The sequence below is a fragment of the Lactuca sativa genome, chromosome 7 (genome assembly GCF_002870075.4).
Source record: "Lactuca sativa cultivar Salinas chromosome 7, Lsat_Salinas_v11, whole genome shotgun sequence".
Classification (NCBI taxonomy): Eukaryota; Viridiplantae; Streptophyta; class Magnoliopsida; order Asterales; family Asteraceae; genus Lactuca; species Lactuca sativa.
This window is the reverse complement of record NC_056629.2, coordinates 147,983,533-148,009,615: the sequence shown is the minus strand read 5'-3', so window position 1 is coordinate 148,009,615 and position 26,083 is coordinate 147,983,533. Positions and strand designations below refer to the sequence as shown.

The 26,083-nt window shown below is 41.4% G+C and overlaps 2 protein-coding genes across 2 annotated transcripts; one reads left to right on the top strand and one right to left on the bottom strand.

The window, feature by feature from the left end:
* Window positions 1-791: 791 nt before the first annotated feature.
* Window positions 792-3,206, top strand: LOC128127343 (peroxiredoxin Q, chloroplastic-like). Its single transcript, XM_052765809.1, has 5 exons — window positions 792-1,043; window positions 1,290-1,427; window positions 1,590-1,679; window positions 1,833-1,947; window positions 3,160-3,206. The coding sequence occupies exons 1-5, from the start codon at window positions 792-794 to the stop codon at window positions 3,204-3,206; spliced, it is 642 nt and encodes a 213-aa protein (XP_052621769.1).
* Window positions 3,207-23,911: 20,705 nt separating this feature from the next.
* On the bottom strand, window positions 23,912-25,853 carry LOC111894031 (premnaspirodiene oxygenase). The gene is made up of 2 exons (XM_023890094.3): window positions 24,894-25,853; window positions 23,912-24,759 (listed from the first exon to the last, which is right to left on the bottom strand). Exons 1-2 carry the CDS (start codon window positions 25,785-25,787, stop codon window positions 24,133-24,135), a joined length of 1,521 nt encoding a protein of 506 aa, XP_023745862.1. The 5' UTR covers window positions 25,788-25,853; the 3' UTR covers window positions 23,912-24,132.
* Between the last annotated feature and the right edge of the window lie 230 nt (window positions 25,854-26,083).

The window sequence follows — 26,083 nt, the reverse complement described above, 5'->3', positions numbered from 1 at the left end:
ATAGACGACGCACATTTGTACGTGCCCTAATAACTAATGTCAGTTTTCAAAAATTTTAAGGATAGAGGACGCGCATTTATACGTGCCCTAAAATTAGTGTCAGAAAAGAAAAAACAGTAATGCGGAGGGCGCCTTTCATAAAATGTGCGTCGTGTAAGTGTGTCGCTTTATAATTTTTTAATGAAACATGCCTTTTAGGCGGGAAATGATATGGTGGAAACAAAATCGCCAAATTTTTTGAAGACCCGCTCATTCTTTTCTCTCCACCTACTGATGACCTTCATTTTCTCCCCTCCTTCTCTCTATAAAACCTAGCAGCCGCCACCACCAGAAACATGAAGACCATTCTCTCGATCGTATCTTTATGGTAACGATTCTCCCTCGATCGGATCGAAGACCGCTCACTCTCTCCTTATATCTCCCACGATTCTGATCCCCCCTCTCTGTAACACCCTCGCTTCCTTCCAGAAATTGAAGACCATTCTCTCTCGATCGTATCTTTATGGCGACGATTAGACACAATAATCTCAACATAAAATTGGTAACAGAACTCGTCTTCCCCTCTACCCTACTCCATCTACAACGACTCCTCACATTTACAAACCCTAGTCCAGTTGTGCTTCTAGCCATGGTCCTTTTTCTTCATCCGTTTAGCAAATAAGGGGAACACGACTTCTCATTTACAAACCCTAGTCCAGAAGCACAAGGACTTGGCATGGAGGAGTTCCTGCAACCTTCGTAAACCAATTAAATTCAACGGTGTTTAACAATTATATACCATCTCCGTATGTATGATTGAAAGTAATAATTCAGGAACAGCGAGCTCGTCACCGAGGCAGCGGTTGTCAGCGTTGATGAGTGCAGAGGCATCATCATCATCATCATCATCAAGTGAGATTAAATTTCAAAATTCTTCGTCAATTCAAACGAATTCGATGGCTTCTCCTTCGAATGTCAATATGGGTTTATTGGAAAGGTCGTTATCAGCCGTCGGGGCAGCGTTTTTGTCCGCCATCATAGTTAACCCCCTCGACGTCGCCAAGGTACTGTTTTTTTAGATTCCTCTGCAATTTGTTAGGGTTTCTGCAATTCGTTGGGGTTTCTAATTTAATGGTTTGTTATTTTCAAAATTAGGATTCATCGATGCTGATAGTTTGGTCACACGCCTTCTTCACTGTGGGATAGAGCTCCTCTCCCATTGTTTCTGCTAAGGTACATTTCATTGATTTCTCGATCATATGTCTACTTCAATATCACACACCTCTGTGTCTCCGTGTATGCAATTGCAGGTAAACAAAGGGTCTATTCCCCCATCGTTCACACTTAAAGATCAAGACGGTAAAACTGTGAGCCTCTCGAAATTCAAAGGCAAGCCTCTTGTGGTCTATTTCTACCCTACTGATGAAACCCCTAGGTGCACTAAACAGGTTCCAATCACATTTTCTCATGTCGTTATCCTTAAAGACATGATCTTTTCGAAGCTTACATCTGCTAATGTTGGATGTTTAAACATCTTTGGAAAAATTATTGTTGATTCTCGTCTAGAAAGTATATGAGTAGATAAACAAGATTTGTTATGCAATCTTTAGGCATGTGGATTCAGAGACTCTTATAAAAAATTCAAGAAAGCAGGAGCCCAGGTTATCAGGATTAGTGGTGATGATGCAGAATCACACAAGGTAATAATAAGAAGAATCAATCTCTAATGTTGCAATTTTAAGCTTGGTAGATGTGTACACATATCAATTAGTACACCCATACACATGTATATCCATTGTTATTCTTTTTTTAATGTCTAATGAAGTAACATAAGTTTGTTATTATTGTCGTAGGCATTTGCAAAGAAATACAGACTCCCATTTACCTTGCTGAGTGATGAGGGTAATAAAGCCAGAAAAGAATGGGGAGTCCCTTCTGATCTTTTTGGAACATTGCCTGGTAGTCAGAAAAGAATGGCCATCTGACCTCTCTCTCTCTCTCTCATGCCGAAAAACACGATTTGAAGGATTACCAATCAAGAATGATTGGTTATGGTTATGAATTAAAAGGCAAAGAAAAAGGCAATTGAGGTAGCTGGATCTTTTTGTTATCAAGGGACTTGCAATTGCAGGGTTTTAGGCCTACATGAACTGTCAAAGTATATTCTTGCTTCTTTCTGTCGGATGTTTCCAATTGTGTTGGTGTTTGGTTGGGTAGCCATGGAAATGAGCTTCAAATATAAGAGCCAATGCATCTGTTCATGAGACGTTATCAGGAGCAAGTGTCCATAACAAAAGCTTGGTACTGTTTTGTTTTTCTATTTCTATTTAATCTTATTATCCCTCTTAAATAATCTCTTTTCTCTTTTATTTATTTATCTATTGATACCATGTTGTGAAGTGTTGAAGCAAATTAGCTAGACTACTAATTCAGATGTTCCATATGAGGATGTTGTTGTAGGGTGTTTTATGGGATAATCTCCAACTTAGTGTTGCACAATATGTAAACAGTGATGTCCATGTATCAGATTCATCTCAGCAGAAAGACAAACGAATTACTAGCCTTGTTCAACGCCAAAAAGGCAAGCAAGGGTGTATTCAGAAAAACTTATCTGGGAAGCGTCTTGAGTATACTGGAAGGACAGTTATCTCCCCTAAACCTAATCTAAAGATTATAGAGGTCACTCACTCTCACTCACTTGCTTCCACATTTTTCTTTTTTCTTTTTTATGGGAGTATTTATTATTCTAGGTTGGAGTTCCTATCAAAGGGCTATGACTTTAAGCTACCCTGAGCGTGTTTCAGATTGCAATATATAATTTTAACTCTTAATATGCAATCCCTAACTTGGTTTTCTTTTAAATTTTAACTCTTACATATAATTTTAACTCTTACATATATATGCAATGCCTAACATGGATGGGAATAAATATGTTCATGAGGTTAGTCTCTGTTTCTAGCCATGGATTGTTCATCGAGTGTTTTTTTTATACCTTTATTTTGCTATTATAAATCAAGTAACTATACTACTTAGGTTGCAAGCAAAACAGGCGACCTTCTAAAAAAGAAAGAGTTCCTTCTAGAAGATCATGATCTTGTATGGCTAGACCTTCACCATTCACATATAGCAGATGTATGACTCACGGGCTTCTTTCTTCTAGTTCTTACCAGATGCATTCGGATTTTTTTTTTGATAAATCATACATTGTCAGGCTAGTGTACGGTTGAATGACAAGATGACAAGCTTTGTGTCCAAGAATAAAGCCGCACTGATGCATGGTTCAAGGTCTGTTTACATGTCATATATGGCAATACCTCGGCTTTCTGCACCTGAAGTGCTTTATGGTTCTAGTGAAGGTAAGTTATTGTTAATCTTAGATATTTGCAGAATAGGGTTTTTGTTGCTTTTAGTGTTCCTTTTATTGTATGTTGGTTTTATAGGCATTACTTCATTATGAAATGATAAGAAGACTTATATTTGAGGTTTGTATATAGTCAGTTGTCTCAAGATGATATGCCAATGGTTAGAAGATCTGCTGCTACAAATTTGGGGAAATTTGCTGCTACTACGGAACCTTCTCATCTCAAGACTGAATTCATACAAATATTTGAGGATCTTACACAAGATGGTAACTTTTTCTTACTTTTGTTATTAAGTGATACTTTCATCCAAGTGCTCTAATATGTAAAATGTTATCGTTGTTCAATGGTTCATGTTGTTAGTCATCTTAGAGATGATCATTTCTTGATTCCAATATCTATAAGCTTGAAACAGGTAATCATTACATTCATATATACATATAAATGAATGGAAATAATGTTTGTGAGATCTTAACTATAAAATGGTTTCCTTTTGTTATATTATAAGAGAATCTACTGAATGATGAAATCAGTAAACTTGAGAGAGATATGGAAGCACAAGAAGAACATGTCCAAAATCGTCAAAAGGAGATGAATGCTTTAGAAGCTCGAATATCTAGTTATTGCAAAGGTTTCAATAAGCATAAGTCAAAAAGAGACGAGCTTCATGATAAACGAAAGTATATCTTTGTTCCTTTTTGTTTTTGATTGGAGTATTATAGTATTTCATTATAAACGTATTAGATGTTGATTTTTTAAAGCTTTTTAAGGATTTATGGTGGACAGAAAGTGAAATTACAGGGCTGTTGGATCTTTTATTGAATTCACTCCTAATGCATCTGAAGTGGTAAGTCTATTTGTTCCCTAGAGGATAATATTGTAATTGTTCTACTTGTTCTAAGGCTACATTTCTATCATATACACACAGTTAAATTTTACTAATTTATCCCAACCTAATACCCATACGCATATGTCCATTTTAACACACTCCTACATTCAACTATCTTCAATAGAAAACCATCATTTAGAATAAAAAATATATATTAAAATTTAAATATAAGTAAGCATATACCTGCAACCAAGCTTCTAGAATAAATTTCAACTGTGTCGTGGATTGGCATTGCCTCTCACTAAGTTTTGCAAGCTGCAATTTTACCAAATGTCAATAAACCTAATAAAATACAAAAAAAAAAAGACTTTTTAGTTTTTAATATAATATTACCAAAAAATATTGGAATTCTAACTTACATAAACTGTTTGCATATGAAGTAAATCCACAAGTGCTTTTTGCCTCGACTGTTATTGTGAAAAAAAGAAACAAAGTATTATGTATCAGAAACATAAATTTACAAATATATAGAAAATTACAATTATGCCCTTGTATACCGATTGGTTAGTAGCCCAACGTTCATAATAGTGAGTATTATCTCTCTAAAGAATTCATTGCCATTTCACTTTTGTGTTCAGATTCATCATACTACAAATGGAAGTGGAATGAATTACAAGATTAAAGATTTGAGACTTTAAAAAATGAATAGTTGTAATGTTTTGTTGAATTTAGAGTAAAATACAATTAGTTTTATTACATGATGTTTATAATTCATGCATGTTTACAGCTGCATTTGCAACCTTGTTCTAACATCAAACCCACATGTAGTATTTAATTGTTTATTTACGGTTGTGCCCCTGTACTATTCTGTATTAACATCCATAAGCCTTTTGTTCTCATGTTAGTTAAGATTCATAAAGATACTTATGCTCTAGCTGCATATAAATAAGTCGTTCTAGTAGCCCCACCCTTATCCTTTGCAACATAATTAATTACATTAGCATCAAATGTAATTCGGTTCTGCTTACAGTAATGAGGAAGAAGCAAGCCACTGTATCTAGAAGTTTTGGAGGAAATGAGACTCAAGCAAAAAGCAAACACACGGAGAGTTGTCGGCATATAGTAAGCTAGATAATGCAATTGTATATTCTGCTTCTTTTGAGTTCATTTTTTATATAACATTTACTCACTATTGGAATAATTATTTGTATTTGACATATTAGTGAAATGAATTATCTTTGTTATTTATGGTATTTTATTTGTATGACATTAAAATTTATGCAATAGATTGTATTTTTTTGTATATGATATTTATTTTCTATTATGAGACATTAAATACAAATTTAATTTGAAAATCAGTAAATCTATAAATAATTTTTTTTAAACATTTAAAATTATGATACGCAAAAATGTGTGTCATCTTCATTTATGACATCGCCTTTCTTGATAGGGGATTTCTTGATACGCATTGCGTGTCATTAACACGCGCGTCGTAGGGTTACGACACATGAATGCGTGTCATCTTCCTTTATGATAGGGCCTTCCTTGATACGCATTGCGTGTCATAAACGCGCGTCGTAATTGTGCGTCGTAAATGAGCGTCATAAATGCTTGTCGTCTCTCTTTATGACAGGGCCTTCCTTGATGCACATTCGTGCGTCGTCTGAGCCTTTTACGACGTGCAATGAGCGTCGTAAAAGGCTGTTTTTCTAGTAGTGACTAAAATGTATAGGGACCTGAAACCCTATTACTGGTGGCCGACGATGAAGCTCGACATTGCGAAGTATGTGGCCGAGTGTGTGACTTGTACAAGGGTAAAGTCATAACATCAGAAACCATACGGGAGTTTAGAACCTTTGCATGTGCCTATGGGTAAATGGGAGGACATTGCTATGGATTTTGTCACTAAACTGCCCAGAACAAAGAACGGTCACGACATTATTTGGGTGGTCGTAGATCGATTCACTAAGAGTGCGCATTTCATAGCAGCCAATGAGAAATGGTCTATGGATAAGCTTACGAATTCTTACGTGACGGAAATTATGAGGCTTCACGGTGTTCCGTTAACGATTGTATCGGATCGTGACAGCCGTTTCACCTGAAGATTTTGGAAAACTCTACAAGAGGAAATGGGTACCAAGTTGTGTTTAAGTACAACATACCATCCATAGACCGATGGTCAGAGCGAACGAATGATACAAACACTTGAAGATATGTTGAGAGCATGTACCATGGAATTCCTAGGTAATTGGGATGAACATTTACCTTTGGTATAATTTTCCTACAATAATAGTTTCCAATCGAGCATAAAGATGGCACCTTATCAAGCTATGTACGGACAAAAATGTCGTACATTGTCTTGTTGGCTTGAGGCTGGGGAAAAGCAGTTTATGGGACTGGAGATAGTCCATCAGACTGCAGAAAAGTTGAAAATAATTAGGGAGCAAATGTTAGCAGCTCAAGATCGTCAAAAGAGCTATGTTGACTAGAAACGAAGACCGATGACTTTTGAAGTTGGAGATTCGGTTTTACTTAAAGTCTCGCCGTGGAAGGGACTTATAAGATTTGGTAAAAGGGGAAAGTTAAGTCCAAGGTTTATTAGACCGTTTAAAGTTCTTCAGAGGGTTGGGAATCAAGCTTACAAGCTTGAAATACCAGAAGAGCTGAGTGGAATTCATAACAGTTTTCATGTGTGTTATCTGAGGAAGTTCACGGGGGAAGTTCCCGACATGAGAAGTTCCCGACATGATTCCACTTTTGGAGTTGAGAATTGATGAGAACAAGACATTGATTGAAGAACCAGACGCAATCGTTAACCGAAAGACTTAGAAGTTACAACGCAAGATGGTCGAGTTAGTGCTTGTCCATTGGAAACATACGAATGGGCCAAATCTCACCTGGGAAACGGAGAGTGACACGATGACTCGCTATTCACATTTTTTTTTGTTGATTTGTGATTCCAGGGACGGAATCTTTCTATGGTCGAGAGAATTGTAATGCCTATGTTTTTGGGATTGTCATTAATGATGATGTAACAGTCTAGGTTAACCTTTGTAACCCATCTTGAAATAATAAAGATGTAATATTTGAGTATTATGTGTTTTGTGCTTAATTGTGTGACGTAAATAAATTAAGGATAAAAATAAGCGTCAAAATGAAATGTTAGATAATCCCGATATATATGAAGGATGTGGTAGTGGTCGTGACGAGGTTTCCGGATATATAATGAATGCTGAAATCCGAGTTATAACGAAGAAGTTATGACATGTCGAAGTTTTGCGACAGAACCGGCACGACGTTGAATGACGTAAAATACGAATTTAAGATAGAGCGATATCTATCCGTAGTGATCTAAATGAAAGTCGTAGAATATGTTAAACTGAGAGCGCACATAAGAAGAATGTCAAAATGTGACTTTATATGAGGAAGTTCTGATTTTTCCAAGTTTCGACTTAGCAGTGTGCAGCCCAAATCTCGAGAATGAGATCAAATGATATTTAGCCAGAAGAATGTAAACGAGAATTGAAGATCTCGTCGATAGTAGTCCAAAGATAAAAAGACAGAAGAAAATGGAGTTCAGATGAAAGAGTTTTGAATTTCGAACGAAGTTTTCCTGTCCCGGCCTACTAAAAATAATATATTAAAATTAAATTCAAAATTAGCCAACAGAGTCTAAAGGAGAGTTGCAGATCATAATCTCACCTACGCGTGGATATAAAGAACGTCGAAAATGGAGCTTGTATGCGAAAGTTATGAACTTCTGAAGTTCGGGGCGTGAACCCCAAAGTTGTGTCAGAGTTCACGACGTGAACTAATTTCTGACACCTTCTGGAGCCTGACACGACGTGAACTAACTTCTGACGCCTTCTGGAGCCTGACAGACACAAGTTGCGACGACGCAACTGATGACGACTGAACTCACGACGTAAATACTTGAGATTCACGACGTGAATCCAGAAAATCAGCCCAATAAATAGAAATCAAAGGGCAGCCGATGTAGTTTGCTATTTTATCACTCTCTCACTCCCGATACTCTCTCTGAGCCCTATATTATACCCTCGAAGCCCCGGTATCATCCCGAGACCCAAAGCATGTCCCGAAGCCAGAAGATCCCGAGAAGAAAAGAGTTTCTGAACCGAAGCTCTGCCTGCGAAAAGCCCGGTGTTTGAAGATCTTCCTGTTTCACCGAAGAAATACTACTTTTAAAGCCGTAGTGCTGTCCGATCATCTTCTGATCAAGTGAGTGTATATTCCTTTTCTTCTAACACATAGATATAAAGTATCTCCTAGTGAATACGTGCTACGTGTATATAGATATATATTATCTGTTACTTGGAATGAATTTGTATATTTGGAATGAGTATTAAATGAATATCTTATCAGATTTTAAGTTGCATATGTATGCATATGTATATTGTTATCACCACAATGTAGGGTAGAACTTGGGTAGATAGTTGTCGTGTGATAAACTGATGAGAGGCCTCAATGTTGTTGTTGATCTAGTCATCTAGCAGAGTATGGATGACGACCACAGACTCTTTCTAGACAGTCCAGTGGAACGCTGGCAGGTTCATAACCTGTACGTGTTGTGAACAATGTGTTCACCGGTGTACTCTATCCCCCTCATGGTGGCCTTTAGGACATCTATTGTTGAGGAAACCCCTTGCAGTGATGTCCGTTGTCACTCCCTAAAACCAAGAACGGCAGAAAAGTTCTGGGGTGGAGGACGTCATGTCAAGTATCACAACATATGCAATATAGTAATCAAAGTATAAAAACCATTGCATTAATAGTAATAACTTTACATAGGTTACATTTAGCAATAACATCAAAGTAGATATAGAAAATAACATAAGCTGCAGCTTGGTACTAGGCTGACTTCGCAAAAGCTCTCGGAGTGTACCTGGCTACCGATGACCTGAGAATACATGTTATTTTGAAAGCGAGTATCATCATTTTTAAATGTTGGTGAGTACATAAGTATTTAATGACATTGGTGTAAATACATGTTTTTCTTCAAAATAAACTCATGAAAGATGGTGGTTTAAAATCTACAGAGTGTTAGAATTCTTTCCAGAAAGTCCTATATTCTCTAAATAAAAGTAGTCTTCTACCAAGACCCAATTGTTTTATGTTTAAACCAAGGAGTATCTCTATTAAAAGCAGTCTTCTACCAAGACTCGACTGTTTTATGTTTAAGGAGTAATTTCCCACAAAAGGCATTATCATTATCAAAACATAGTTTTTACTTTACAGGAATTGTGAGAAAAGCCACAAGTAAAAATAATAGGGGAAAATAATATTTTACCTTAGCAGAAAATCTGCTGGCTAAAAGTAAATAAAATCTAGACTCCAGGCGGGACGCCTCACAAAGCTTAAAGGTAAACAATCTTAGACTTTAGGGGGGACGCCTTGCAAAGTCTAAAAAGGGAAATAAATACATAGACTCCAGGAGAGTATCAAATGGCCAATACGCCCGGCTCAGTCTAAAGGTGAATAACACATAGACTCCAGGAGGGTATCGAATGGACAATACGCTTGGCTCAGTCTAAAGGTGAATAACACATAGACTCCAGGAGGGTATCGAATGGACAATACGTCTAGCTCAGTCTAAAGGTGAGTAAAACATAGACCCTAGGAGGGTATCGAATGGACAATACACATGGCTCAGTCTAAAGGTGAGTAAAACATAGACCCCAGGAGGGTATCAAATGGACAATACGCCTGGCAAGGTCTAAAATAAAAGGGTGAGTAAAAGGGGTGAATGTGAACTTGTATTTAACCATGCTGATTGACGATCGAATACCTGATGACCCTCCAGGTCACATGATGCATTGTGACATTATGTCACCCATGGGCTTTACCGGCTCGGACTGTAGCTAGCAGTCAGGATGCGGGAGTGTCTGTCCCGTATAGATCTATACACATAATGTCCGCTCTCCCTCCAGGAGACTCTGGTTACACAACGATGGCGCCAGGAAGCGTCGTATCGGGAAATAGTACGTCACATTCTATTTAAAGTATTAAAATAATGGGATAGACTCACGAATGAATTGACTCTTGTGTAATACTTCGTACTAGAGAGAGAGAGTAAATAGAATCGCCTAACTATTCCTATAATAGTTACTAATGTTTTTGGTATATGAATAATGGAAGGATGCGTTTGCTACCCAAAGGAAATGAACTAGCTGAGAGAGCTTTTATGACTATATATGTATACATGATATATAATTAATAATTAAACGACCTTCGGACGGATAACCAATAACCTAGAACCACATCCAAACAAGGAAAAAGAGGTAGGTCGAGCTAGCCTTCCTAAGTCCTTTAAACACTACTTATATAACTATATATATACATGCATGCATTTAACAATATAAAAGCATAAAAGAAGTTTTGGTAAAACCTTTGGAAACTTATCAATAAGAATTTATGACTTGATGACAGTTTATAAAACAAGCGTTGAAAACCTTTGGAAAATCATTAATAATCTAAAAAGGGATATTCATACTTTAACGAGATTTGAAAACAAGATTTGGAAACCTTTAGCTGGATAAAGCAGTTTAACAAGCAAAAATCTATTTTTCTATACAGTTATTAATCACATGCGATTGATATAAAAACTCTATAGTTCAACTTGTATTCCACCCCCCCCCCCCCCACATAAAAGCATTTAAAATAATTTAAAAGGTTATTCTAAGGGGTATGAACTCACCTGACGTAGGTGATTCGGATGAACGGATGGTATAGGATGCTAAGTGTCAAGTGAGGACTTGACCATACACGCGAATCCTATTTAACATGTAGTGATGCATTTGAGTATCCAATTAGTCATTTAACATCTAATTATGCAAGTAAGGACACCCTAAAGCATGAAAACACTTTGCTACAAGTGCTAGGATTACCAAGGGTTGCATATAAAGAGAGTATGGCCTCACATTGGAGTTTACTCCTCAAATGGTGGTCTTTATGATTGTTTACAGTTCTGGGACCATTTCCCCCATGAGTTTATGGCTGTAAACTCATGGGAATGGTGTCATTGATTGCTCAAAGGTCTTAAACTACTCAAGGAATTATGCTAGACTCGAATCAAGGGCTTAGGAAGTGATTGGGGCTCAAGATGACCCTTCTTTGGAGTTTACGGTTTTTGAACCACTCCTTGGGGAGTTTACGACAGTAAACACATGATTTTACGGCCGTAAACTCATGTTTGCCCCCTTCCTTTCGTGATTTGGTGTATCTAGGTTAAGCATGCAAAGTTCTAGTCACTTATACAAGCCATAGAAGGTGTTAAGGGCATCAAAACACCCTTTTGGGGGTGTTTACGTTTTCGGAGGTGCCCAAACCGTAAACACATATTCTTGGGGGGTTTTGGTGTTCAATCCATGGTTTAACATGTATTCTAATCAATTAACTTGATGGGAGGAGTGTACTTACGATCTAGGAGCTTGAATTATCGATTTTGGCCAAGAACACTAGTGTGTGTTCTTGTGTTCTTGGTGTTCTTGATGAACACTTGAAGATCTATGAAAAAGACAAGATTTCATGGATGAAATCATGTAAAAACAATAGATTAAGTCTTATATTAATGAATATAGGGAGAAAACACTTACATTTTGGCGGATTTGAAGGAAAGATTTTATGATAGTTGAGAGAGAATTCTTGGTGTTCTTGGACTTGGAAGTGAAAAATGGGCAAAAAAAATGACTAAGTGTCATATTTATACTTCTTGGGGTTCACGGTCGTAAACTCCAGATTTACGTCCGTAACTCTAAACTTTTGGAGTTTCGCGACTTATGTTAAGCACGACCAACTCTAAATTATACTTCCTTATTTTTGTTCGCTTGACGAATATAAAATAAAATACTCGAACGGGTTTAAATCCGGCCATAAATGTTTTAGGATGAATTTGGCTAATTTTTGAAGTGCTTGACTGCGGAGTTTATACACATGAAAATTTCAGGTTGTCACATCCGTCCCGATGAAAAATCCTAGATTAGGTCCCTTTAGATAGATGTTGTTTTAGGGATGTAAAGTGAGGATAACAGGAATGGGTAATCGGGTTATTGTTGGTTGGTGAAATTAAATATAATTATTTATTGTGGGTTGAATACCCTATATGCTCACTATAACATCCCAAAATTCAAGTCCAAAAATTTCATTTTTAATTAACTTGCTCATAAAACATTCACTAGAAAATATTGAATCAACACGTCATCTCATAAAATCAAGTATCATGTTTTGAACCCACAACATAAGCAAATAACATATCAGAGTCCAATCCCAGAAAACACCGTGCGGAAAATCAAATGTGTGTGTCATGCCATGCTACGCCGCCGGCTCCTTCCCCTTAGATGAAGAGGTACCTGAAACCAAAAACTGAAACCGTAAGCACAAAGCTTAGTGAGTTCCCCCATCATACCGCATACCATACAATACCATCGGTATCTTTCAACCGGTAACCATCATCGATATCTTTCAACCGGTAATCGTCATCGGTATCGTTCAACCGGTAATCGTCATCGGTATCTTTCAACTGGTAACTAGGGACTATTCCACCCCCTACCACTAGCATACAATAGCAAGATATAAGCACACAACCATACATATCAGGGTACTGACCTACCCCTTGGTCCTAAGGACCACTATCAGGGAAACTATCCCTATCATGTAACATATCATGCATATATAACTCATAACCAACGCATACCAGACCAAGATAATTTATCACAAAGACAATTACTTCTAAATACTCCTCAATGGTGGGACGGCATTGTGGCCTTAGACCCACCCCTAATGGAAGGTAACTCACCACGTAGCAGCTGCAGAACTGTGTGGAAATCCTCTGACTGCTGCTACTGCTGCTCTGGAAATCCTCCGGCTATAATTCCCACAAAACACTTAGTCAGAAACTGACATCTACTCTTAGGGTAAAATGACCATTTTACTCCTTGACCAAGTCAAAGTCAAAGTCAACTTCTAGTTGACCTGACTCGCCGAGTTGGCTTGCCAACTCGCCGAGTCTCTATCCTACCATTAGACCTCATACCCGTCTCTACTCATCGCGTTAGGCGATTACTCAATGAGTTTTCCTTCTAAATGAACACCGACTGAATCCTCATCCGACTACCCGAGTTGTATGAGCAACTTGTTGAGTTCATCATCAACTGATACTCATGTCCTGCCTTGACTCGCCGAGTTGTATGAACAAATCGTCGAGTTACTCTTCGTCCTATGAACACGTTCTGTCCTCGACTCGCCGAGTTGATGAACAACTCACCGAGTTCTATGAAGATTGTCTTCGACTTGCCGAGTCCGTTCATGCACTCGCCTGGTGCCATGAGTTTCCAGAACAATTTGCTTAGCCCAAAATGTTGGGTCACTCCCCGGGACTCCCTACAACCCCTCGACACTCATCTGGTCCTTGTGACCCTCACTGATATGGGACCAAAACCCTTGGACTCGCCGAGTCCAGGAATGGACCCGCCGAGTCGGCCACATCCCCTCCTAAAACTTCGATTTGTAATGTACAACAGTTAACCAAAGGATAGATCCAGGCCCCTAAACTTGATCTAGCACGTAAAGTTACAAACTTTACGTGCATGCATGTGACTTTTGAGCTTAAAAGGCTCTAAAATAGTTCTTTTGTTGCATGGGGCCTTCCTTGAGTGCAAAAGCATCCCAAATCTGACTTGTGACTCCAATAATGACATGACCCAGAAGTTGAAACCCCCAACCATGTTTGCAAACATGGTTTGCCACCAAAAATGGCTTATAAAACCCCTAAATCACCCCAAAGAGGGATCTAACAAATGAATGAGCAAGGTTCAGACTTTATACCTTATGAAGACTGCAAATGGTGAACCAAACTCGAATCCTTCAGTCTCCTCTTGATCCTTCTATGCTCTTCCTTCTTGCTTGAGGTCAAAACTCACAAGAATCACTCAAAAGCCTTGGATTTCCTAAAAAAACGGCTAGGGTTTGCTATGAGAAGTGTTTGGGAGCATAAGGGGGAAAGGAGGCTGCATAAGGTTGTTTAAATAGGGTGCAAACCCCTGGATTAGGGTTTTTGTCCAAACAGTGGCTACTCGCCTAGTCCGGGACCCTACTCGCCGAGTCCGCAACTTAAACTCTGCGCCTCATCCCGCTTCTACTTGTCGAGTCAGTCCTTCGACTCGCCGAGTCGAAGGCTAAAAATGCAAAAATAAATGAAGATTAAATAATAGAATACGTACCAAGAGCCAGGTGCTACAAATCTCCCCTACTTATTTTAGACTCCGTCCTCGAATTCTACCGCTCGATCCTAAAACAACTCGGGGTAGTGCTCCATCATCTCATCCACCGGCTCCCAAGTCCACTCCGACCCCTTCCAGTGCTGCCATTACACCTTCACGAGTTCTACCCTTTTGTTCCTCAGATCCTTCGACTTTCGTTCAAAGATCGCTACAGGCCGCTCGATGTAATTCAGGCTGCCATCAACTTGAATGTCCTGCAAGGGTAACACCGCCGTATCGCCCACTAGGCACTTCCGGAGACGTGGAAGGTGTTGTGGATCTGACAGAGTTCGGCTGGCAGATCCAGCCGGTACGCCACCTTGCCCACCCGGGCTACAACTCTGAAGGGTCTAATGTACCTGGGGCCCAACTTGCCCCGCTTCCTGAATCGGATGATGCCCTTCCATGGCGACACCTTCAGGAGAACCATATCCTCGACCTGGAATTCCAGGTATGATCGGCGCTTGTCGGCATAACTTTTCTGCGGACTCTGAGCAGTCTGAAGCCTGCTCCGGACCTGGTGAATCTTTTTTTTTCGTCTTGAGCACTACTTCGGTTCTCCCCATTACCTTCTGGCCAACCTCGCCCCAGCATATCGGGGTCCTACACCTCCTCCCATACAACATCTCGAAGGGAGGATGGTCGATACTCACATGATAGCTATTATTATACGAGAACTCCGCCAACGGGAGGTAGGTATCCCAACTACCTTCGAAGTCTAAAATGCATGCCCACAACATATCCTCCAGAGTCTGGATGGTCCGCTCGCTCTGGCCATCCGTCTACGGGTGAAAAGCAGTGCTAAAATCCATAAGAGTACCCATATCGTCATGAAACTTCTTCCAAAACCTGGAAGTAAACCGCACATCTCTGTCTGAAATCACCAAAACTAGCACTCCGTGTCGCGCCACCACCTCCCTGATATAGATATCGGCCAATTTCTTGGCCGAGATGCTCTCTTGAATCGGGATAAAGTGGGCGCTCTTGGTCAATCGATCGACAATGACCCAGATCGAATCCACTCCCCGCGCGGTCTTGGGAAACTTGGTGATAAAATCCATCGTGATGTCTTCCCATTTCCACAGCGGAATATCCAACGACTGCATCATGTTGTGTGGTCTCTGATGCTCGGCCTTGACCTTCCTGCAGGTCAATCACCGCTCCACGTACCATGCCACATCCCGTTTCATGCAGGGCCACCAATAGCCCAGACGAAGATCTCTATACATCTTCGTCGCCCCGGGATGAATGGAGAATCGGGATTTGTGTGCCTCCTCCATCAGGACCTGGCGCATGCCTCCATGATAAGGGACCCACACCCTACGGTGAAGATTCAATAACCCTCGGCTATCATAGTCGATAGAGGAAACCTGCCCCACAATCTACTCAATCTTCCGATGTTCCTCCTTCATAGCCTCCTGCTGAACCTCCCGAATCCGCTTCAGAAGAAGAGTCACCATTGTCATCCTCAGACAGATATCCCTGATCGGCGCTTCCTTGCGGCGAAGCGCATCGTCCATGACATTGGCCTTCCCCGGACGGTAAAGGATCTCACAATCATAATCCTTTACCACATCAAGCCACCGTCGCTGTCTCATATTCAGATTTGGCTGGTCCATGAGATACCTCAAACTTTTGTGGTTCGTGTAAATCGTACAACGATCCCCATAGAGGTAATGATGCCAAATATTGAGGGCAAAAACAACAGCCCCCAACTCTAAATCATGTGTCAGGTAGTTCGCCTCATGAGGCTTCAGCTGCCTCGACGCATAGGCGATAACATGCCCCCTCTGCATCAAAAACGCGCCCAAACCTGCGATGGATGGATCTCAGTACACAACAAAATCCTCCATGCCCTATGGCAGGGATAAATTTGGAGCCTCACACAATCTCTGTCTCAATGCCTCGAATGCGGCCTGCTGTTCAGGCCCCTAGCGATACACTACTGACTTCTTAGTCAGCCGGGTGAGCGGAACTGCTATCTTGGAGAAGTCCTGAATTAATCTCCGATAGTAGCCTGCCAATCCTAGAAAGCTCTGAATCTCAGATGGAGACCTCAGAACCTCCCAACTCATCACGGCCTCCACTTTCGTCGGATCTACCGAAATCTCGTTCTGGTTGACAAGGTGCCCAAGAAACTGCACCTCGCGTAACCAGAACTCACACTTGGAGAACTTAGCATACAAGTTCTCCCTCCTCAAAGTCTCCAGAACCTCCCGCAGATGCTCCACATGCTGATATCGCCTCTTGGAGTAAACCAAGATATTTTCGATAAACACTATCACAGACCGGTCTAACTTCGGTCTACATACGCGGTTCAGGAGGTCCATGAATGTGGCAGGAGCATTGGTGAGCTCGAAGGGCATCACTACAAACTCATAGTGGCCATAACGCGTCCGAAACGCAGTCTTCTGCACATCCTCCTCTCTGACCCTCATCTGATGATACCCTGAACGCAAATAAATCTTGGAGAGCCAAGATGCTCCGTGAAGCTGGTCAAAGAGGTCATCAATCCTCGGGAGTGGGTAGTGGTTCTTCACCGTTACCTTGTTCAGTTCCCGATAATCTATACACATCCGATGCGACCCATCCTTCTTCCTCACAAACAGAATCGGGGCTCCCCAGGGTGAACTGCTCGGTCTAATGAAACCCATGTCTAACAGCTCCTGCAGCTGTGTAGCCAACTCATGCATCTATGAAGGAGCCAACCAGTACAGTGCCTTGGCTATCGGAGCCGCACCAAGGACTAGGTCGATCCTGAATTCCACTTGTCGTTCTAGAGGTATCCCAGGCAACTCCTCGGGGAATACGTCCACAAACTCTCATACCACAAGTACATCGTCCACCGTCGCCCGACCCGTCTCCCAGGTATCCATAACATATGTGACATAACCTGCGTAACCATGTTGGAGGTAATGCCTAGTTGTTGATGCTGAACATAAAGCTGGTCCTCGTTGTGGCCTCTCGCCCTGAATCACCAGCTCTCCCCCACTTGGGATCCTGACCCGCACCAACTGCTACGCGCAGTCGATCACTGCCCCATTAAGGCTGAGCCAATCCATGCCTATAATCACCTTGATCCCATGCAATGGAATGGGAACCAAGTCTACCAAGTAGCGCTCCTCAAATATCCTCAGCACACAATCTCGAAATACCGTCGATGTCCGCACCGAACGGTCGTCTGCAATCTCTACCTCTAGAGGGAAATCCAACATGCCCGAAGACTCGGAAAATCTCTTGCTAAGCGCAAGAGACACAAATGATCGGGTAGCGCCCGAGTCAAACAACATCATGACTGGGATGTCGTTCACATGGAACGATCCTAAATAGAGCACAAATTAATAACACAATCACAACAAAAAAAGATCAGAGGGAAAGAATCATACATGTCACCACATCAGGTGCAGTGCATGCCTCCTCGGCTGTCAGCTGAAATGCTCGGCTCCGCACCACTGGAGCCTCTGTCTTGACCTTCTGACCATCTGTAACCCGCACCGTCGCTGAGATAGGTGCCGCTGCTGGAACTGCTGCTGACGCTGTTGTCAATCTCGGGCAATTGGCCCTTTTGTAGCCCCTCTGATTGCAATAGAAGCAAATCAGGTATGTCATCTGTACCGCAGGGGCGGGGGCAGTACAATCCCTGCCAAAATGCCCCACCTTGCCACACTTATAGCAGCCCGAACCCGACCCAGTGCGACAAGCTCCCTCATGTGACCGACCGCATTTCCCACAGCGGTCCCGTCCTGCCAGGCCTTTCGGCCTACCATCAGATCCCTTGGGCTTCTTCCCTGACACCCCGGTCGTCAACCCCTCCACTGCCTTCCTCTTCTGGACGTGCTCCAGATCAATCTCCCTCTCCCTGGCCCTTACGATCATGGAATCCAAGGTAGGGCAAGCTGAAAAACTAACATGCTCCCGAATGTCAGCTCGTAGCATGTCATGGTAGCGGATCCTCCTCATATCCTGATCACCTGCATACTGGGGCACCAGCAATGCCCTCTCCCGGAACTTGGCGGTGATCTCCGCCACACTCTCTGTAGTCTTCCTCATATCCAAAAACTCCCTGGCTAGCCGCTGAAGCTCCACAGCTGGCGCAAAATATGCCCCGAATCTGGTCACAAAGTCCGACCAAGTCATAGCCTCAACAGCTGAGGCTCCCAATTAGTCACCAACAGACTCCCACCAATCTCTAGCCCTGTCTCGCAAGCATCCTGATGCATATCTCACCTTCGACCCCTCTGGGCAGAAGCTCATCAGCTGCACAGACTCAATGTCTGCGATCCATCTCCTAGCAGCAATGGGGTCTTTCACCTCACTGAAATCCGGCGCACCACTTTCACGAAAGTCCTTAAAGGACAGTGTGCGCGTACCCACCTGGCTAAACGCCATATCACTCCTGAATGATCGGAGACGATCCTCCATCAGCTCAACAATCCCCTCCTTGATCGACCCGAAGATGATAGGGGTTGACTCAAGGATGCCTCTCGTGATCTCAGACGCAATGAACTCGTGTAGCCCGTCATCAACCTGCTCGGATCCCGAACCCGGGCCTGATCTTGATCCTAATCCGGAACCTCCTGCTCCAAGTCGTGTGGTCACCATACTGAAAACACACGCATAAAAGTCAGGATCATACATATACTCAAAAGATCTAACACACTCTCCAAGGTTCCCGGTTTCATCTAAGCCCTCCTTGGTTCGAGTACGGGTCCTCTACTTTCAGTAGTACAGGCCCATACTACCTTCCACATCTACCCGTGCTTTCCTCAAGGATTGCTTCGACTTCACCGAGTCCCTTTACCGATGCCCTTCCACTAACCTCATCCTAGGCTTCCCTAGGGCACTCTCCGACCTATCCTCCGCCATCAGCTGCACCAGGAGCCCTACCATTTCCACCTAACCAACTTGCAGGTACTGTTACATATCCGCTCCTTAGTTAGTCGAAAATAGCCATAACCCCATAGCACAAAGCAAGCAGCATTCGTGCATCGAGTAACCAAATCAGGCATAACCTATATAGGCCATCCTACTGCTGACTAAACAGTCCTAGCATACATCTCATACAATAGGCATATAAGGCATCCTCCAAGATCCATAGCCCTAACTAGCATGCAATTATCAGAATCATATATTAGGCACACAAGGCATCTTCCTAGATCCTTAGTCCTATTCTAGCATGCAATTCTGAATCAAATCCATATAGCATAACATAACATGTATGGGTATCTTGGGGAAAACTTACTTGAGCCCAGCTGGTCGCATGCATCACATACCTTGTAAAAATATTTTAGCCCCTTAGTTTGAGTCCAGACACCCCCCCCCCCCCGAGGGCTTGTCCGAATCCCTCAAACCAGGGCTCTGATATCAACTTGTAACGTCCCAAAATTCAAGTCCAAAAACTTCATTTTTAATTAAGTTGCTCATAAAACATTCACTAGAAAATATTGAATCAACACGTCATCTCATAAAATCAAGTATCATGTTTCGAACCCACAACATAAGCAAATAACATATCAGAGTACAATCCCAGAAAACACCGTGTGGAAAATCAAATGTGTGTGTGATGCCATGCTACGCCGCCGGCTCCTTCCTCTTAGATGAAGAGGTACCTGAAACCAAAAACTGAAACCGTAAGCACAAAGCTTAGTGAGTTCCCCCATCATACCGCATACCATACAATACCATCGGTATCTTTCAACTGGTAACCATCATCGATATCTTTCAATCGGTAATTGCCATTGGTATCTTTCAACCGGTAATCGTCATCAGTATATTTCAACCGGTAACTGGGGACTATTCCACCCCCTACCACTAGCATATAATAGCAAGATATAAGCACACAACCATACATATCCGGGTACTGACCTACCCCTTGGTCCTAAGGACCACTATCAGGGAAACGATCCCTATCATGTAACATATCATGCAGATATAACTCATAACCAATGCCTACCAGACCAAGATAATTTCCCTTGACCAAGTCAAACTCAAAGTCAACTTCTAGCTGCCCTAACTCGTCGAGTTGGCTCGCCAACTCGCCGAGTCTCTATCCTACCATTAGACCTCATACTCGTCTCTACTCGTCGCGTTAGGCGATGACTCAATGAGTTTTCCTTCTAAATGAACACCGATTGAATCCTCATCCGACTACCCGAGTTGTATGAGCAACTTGTCGAGTTCATCATCAACTGATACTCATGTCCTGCCTTGACTCGCCGAGTTGTATGAACAAATCGTCGAGTTACTCTTCTTCCTATGAACACGTTTTGTCCTCGACTCGCCGAGTTGATGAACAACTCGCCGAGTTCTATGAAGATTGTCTTCGACTCGCCGAGTCCGTTCATGCACTCGTCGGGTGCCATGAGTTTCCAGAACAATTTGCTTAGCCCAAAATGTTGGGTCACTCCCCGAGACTCCCTACAACCCATCCACACTTATCTGGTCCTTATGACCCTCATTGATACGGGACCAAAACCCTTGGACTCGCCGAGTCCAGGAATGGACTCGCCGAGTCCAGGAATGGACTCGCCGAGTCCAGGAATGGACTCGCCGAGTCGGCCACATCCCCTCCTAAAACTTCGATTTCTGATGTACAACACTTAACCAAAGGATAGATCCAGGCCCCTAAACTTGATCTAGCACGTAAAGTTACAAACTTTGCGTGCATGCATGGCACTTTTGAGCTTAAAAGGCTCTAAAATAGTTCTTTTGTTGCATGGGGCCTTCCTTGAGTGCAAAATCATCCCAAATCTGACTTGTGACTCCAATAATGACATGACCAGAAGCTCAAACCCCCAACCATGTTTGCAAACATGGTTGGCCAACAAAAATGGCTTATAAAAGCCTTAAATCAACCCAAAGAGGGATCTAACAAATAAATGAGCAAGGTTCAGACTTTATACCTTCTAAAGACTGCAAATGGTGAACCAAACTCGAATCCTTCAGTCTCCTCTTGATCCTCCTATGCTCTTCCTCAAAAACTCACAAGAATCACTCAAAAGCCTTGGATTTACTCAAAAACGGCTAGGGTTTGCTATGAGAAGCGTTTGGGAGCATAAAGGGGGAAAGGAGGTTGTATAAGGTCGTTTAAATAGGGTGCAAACCCCTGGATTAGGGTTTTTGTCCAAACAGCGGCTACTCGCCGAGTCCGGGACCCTACTCGCCGAGTCCGCAGCTTAAACTCCGTGCCTCATCCCGCTTCTACTCGGCGAGTCGGTCCTTCGACTCACCGAGTCCAAGGCAAAAAATGCAAAAAATAAATGAAGATTAAGTAACAGAATACGTACCAAGAGCCAGGTGCTACACTCACCAGGCTCCCAAGCCTAACCCACTCAGTTTTGTTGTATTACAGGTAGTGGCGCGAGAGAATAAGTTGGATGACTTGTCAAGATCTTTTGATATTAGACCAGTTGTTATATGTAACTTTTGTATGGTCTATCTTTTGTTGTTTATGCTTTTGGTCTGTTTATCAGAACATAACATCCCGAATATTGTTATATAATGAAAATGCATCTCTTGATGAAGTGTTTTGATAAACTTTATGTTTTCATATTTTGTTTTGGGAACAAATTCCGCAACTCTTTTAAATCAACGGATTTACTCTGAAATTATTTTAAAAGCATAAATTAAAACGGTCTTTTTTTGCCGTGATTTTGGGGATGTCACACTAGGTTATCAAAAATCTGGGGGACAATCAACAGTCCCTTGGATTCACAGTAGTCCAGGAGTTATTAGCCACTCAATTCACATATAACAACAATTAACAAATAAGAACCGCTTGTCAGCATGTATACACTATCACACGTGCAGATATAGTGAAAAGACTCACCTCGTAGATAGAAGGTAGACGACACAACTCTCACACAGTACATACTGGTACTTCAAGACACCTAATAACAATAAGGAAGTACATTCTCGTCTACACCCTTAAAACCCTTAAATTTACCAAAAGTCAACCATGGTCAAAAGTCAATGATTAAAGTTAGCCCCAATCGACAGCCATGCCATGACTGCTTCTCGACAAAACAATCGGGCAACCACTAGTCGTCACGTCATGGTGAGAAGACTGATACGTCGTAGAAACTAGGTTTTCACTGCCTAATGGGTTAAGCTATGAATCCTTCAAGCCACCCATTGATACTTTCCAGAAGGCTTTCTTTCTCCTATTCCAACATAAAAATTGAAACTTTTCAGACATGCATGTCCAATGCAAGTCTATATCTCAAACTAGGTCAAAACGGAGAAATAAGACAAAAATCTGATGCTTAAAGATCATTACACAAACAAACTTCAGACCCAAAAGATATAAAGACCAAGGGACCAAGGTGAGCTATAAACTTGCAAACTTTAACATATCTAACTAATCCAAACTCGAAAATGAGCTAAGAAATGCCATAAATTCTAGATATATGGAGAGAAAACCAAAAAGGTGGAAGCTTTATACCTTCCTAAGCTTCACAAGACGTAGCAGATGCAAGATCTGGAGTGATACACTATTCCAACAAGCAAGTACACCATCTCCTTCTTCAAGGGCTAAAATCATGACAAAGATCTCACAAGTTCAAAATGATGGCTACGGCTTCATGGATGGTGAAAGGGATGTGATGGAGGCTGAGGGTGTGTAAACCCTAGCACTCACTTCCCTTAAATAAGGGCACGAATCCTGAAATTGCGGTTAAGCCTTCAGGCAGCTGCCACGTCGTGACCATCAACCTATCCTGTCTAGGACACAGTATTTATGCACTCTTACATAGCTATTGCCACGACGTGGCAACCCATGACCCATGTCGTGGCATAGGTTTTTGCCCAAAAACTACATCTTTGGTCCTGTTACATCATTTGGTGATTCACTCAGAAAAATTTATGTTATAGTTGTTCTATGGTGGTGTAAGTAGTGGTGGTTATAGTGAATGGTGATGAAGATGAAATAGTAGTTGTGACAATGATCATGGTGGAGCAGGGGAGCGGATGTAGGTGGTGACTTAGGGTTCTTTCACATTTAGGGAGCGAAGTCGATCGATAGACATAGAAAGATTCAAATCGTGAAATAGGATTGGAGTTTTTTTGGTGTGAAACCCTATCTGTGTTGAATATGGAATTGTATGTCTGTCATCTAGAGCGATTTAATGTATATATGAAGCCGATCAAATTTTAAACTTGAAATGTATCAGGATTCCTAAATTTTGCTAAAAAATAGAATTCAAATTATTTTGCACAATTGGTAATTAAGGAATGTATGTTGAATTTTTGGGATATGATCGATCATAACTGAGACTTGAAATGAGCAGGAAACAAAACAAATGGTGAACTAAAACCTACCACATGGCAATTCAACAATAGATCGGTGATATCTTGGCCTAGATTCACAGTATGTGGAGATCGTGTATAATTTTAAGGTTACTATAAATATGTTAGTTGGGACATACCTTTTTTTTTTAGTTGAAAAAAAAACTAACAATTTTATCATTGTATCCATACTCTTACATGGGGCATATATAAAAGAGATTTGATTAAGTTGAACAAACTTTAGAGAAATATTTTACAGCATGTAACTATAAGAACATGATGACCAAAGAGAATATATTTATAGTTCCTACTTTAAACAATGCAATTTCGAATATGACGAAAAGCTGGAATAAGGACGTATTATACACCTAAGAACCAAATACATGATGATCCTAACTGGTGCACTTTAGGAGTCCCCGCAATTGAGATCATAAGGGGCTGCAATTAGTTGCAAGCTCGTCTTTCTCCCAACGGAAGCACCAAATTTCTCCTTCATATCCAAATCTCTAATGTTCATCCCATCTGGGAGTTTCCAGTTGAAGTGATAGAGTAAGCTTGCAAGAAGAAGCTCAACATTAGCCACACCAAATAAAATTCCAGGACAGATTCTCCTTCCAGCCCCGAATGGTAGATACTCCATGTTGCTTCCCTTGAAATCATAATAATTGTCTTCGAATCTTTCAGGTAAAAAACACTCAGCATCATGCCAATACTCAGGATCCCTTGCAAGAGCCCATGCATTAACAATCACTTTCGTCTTCAATGGTATCACATATCCATCAATCTCGCAACGCTCCCGACATTCTCTAGGAAGCAACAGGGGAAGTGATGGATGCAATCTCATGGTCTCTTTGATCACTAATTTTAGATACTTCAATTCTTGAATATCTGCTTCATGTACTTCTTTCTTTCCATTTAGCTCTGCTCTAACTTCAGTTTGTACCTTTTTCATTACTCTCGGGTTTCTTACAAGTTCTGACATGATCCACTCCATAGTTGTTGAAGACGTATCAGTTCCAGCTGAGAAAACATCCTGCATACAAACCAGCCATAATCAGTTACCATAAAGTTATCAATCAGGACAAGTTTTGGAGTGAAGATATGAAGTGATTGCCCATGACAAACACAAGTTGTTGAGTCTATCAAAATGGTGTCCTCTCTACTAACCACTACCAACGCTTTGATATGGTCGGTTGTGAATGGAAACTCAAGCTCGCCATTGTTTTTAAGTCTGAACAAAATATCATGAAAATCTTCATTATCTGTGCCAGTTTTACATCCATTTGTATGTTCGGAGTTCTTGTGGTCAACAAGGATTCTGTTTAGGGTCATATCAAGGTTTCGATGAAGGGTTTTTAACTTGGACCCCATACTGGTAACAGCATGAAGAAACTTATACGAAGGAAACAAATCAGCCATATCAAAACCTCCAGCCAGAACGGACAGTTCTTGTAAACTCTCAATCAGTAGATCCTGGTCCTTATAGATCCTGCCGAATGCAGCTCTTGATGTTACAGTATTCATGAACGTGAAAAAATGTTTGGAAAGATCTACAGGAGATCCTGCAGATGAAAGAATACTGTTCACCAGAGCACCGACCTCTTCCTCCCGGATTGAGGAAAATGACTGGACTTTCTTTGCAGTGAGGAGTTCCAAGGCGCAAATCTTGCGCATCTGCCTCCAGTGATTGCCATAGGGTGAAAATGCGATGTCTGAAGAGTTGTACAACACGGTCTTCGAGACTAGCAGTTCAGGTCTGCTGGCAAAGTAGAGATCGTGCTTTACGAGTATCTCTTTGGCCATTTGACGAGATGAAACAACCAACGCAGATATCTCTCCGAGTTGAAGATGCATCAAGGGACCATGTTTTTTGGCCAGATTTCTAAGAACATGATGTGGTAGTTGTGAACTAACCATCGATAACATGTTTCCGATGAAAGGCAGCTTCCATGGGCCTGGAGGCAATTTGGTATCCACCTTCCCTGAGCTAGATCTCTTGATTAACTTAAATAGAATAAACAAAAAAAAGGAAGTCACTATGAGGCTCATCAAGGGGGACATGCTTTGCAATTCTTTTAGAAGAACAACCAATATCTATAGACATATGAGAAGCTGCTGGTCATTAGTTTTGATATCAGGGTGCTATTTTATCCCGTAAAATACTAAAAAGTCAAATCTATAATTAGTAGGGACAGTTGTGGGGATGTGTTGATCTTGTATTTTTTTAGCTTTCTACCCCTGATCTTGTCTTTTTGATCGTTGGTCCAATAATACATAGATGAGTGGGGACGTATCTATTTCCTGACAACTGTCTACACCACTGTCATCAACATCTTTTTTGCAATGCCACCATATTT

What these genes read in the sequence shown, in the direction of transcription:
- LOC128127343 (XM_052765809.1), top strand. Translation starts at nt 792, where the DNA reads ATGATTGAAAGTAATAATTCAGGAACAGCGAGCTCGTCACCGAGGCAG. An exon ending in ACCCCCTCGACGTCGCCAAG is followed by an intron (nt 1,044 to 1,289) that starts GTACTGTTTTTT and finishes ATGCAATTGCAG; the next exon opens with GTAAACAAAGGGTCTATTCC. An exon ending in AACATTGCCTGGTAGTCAGA is followed by an intron (nt 1,948 to 3,159) that starts AAAGAATGGCCA and finishes AGATGCATTCGG; the next exon opens with ATTTTTTTTTTGATAAATCA.
- LOC111894031 (XM_023890094.3), bottom strand. Translation starts at nt 25,787, where the DNA reads ATGTCCCCCTTGATGAGCCTCATAGTGACTTCCTTTTTTTTGTTTATT. An exon ending in ATATCAAAGCGTTGGTAGTG is followed by an intron (nt 24,760 to 24,893) that starts GTTAGTAGAGAG and finishes GTTTGTATGCAG; the next exon opens with GATGTTTTCTCAGCTGGAAC.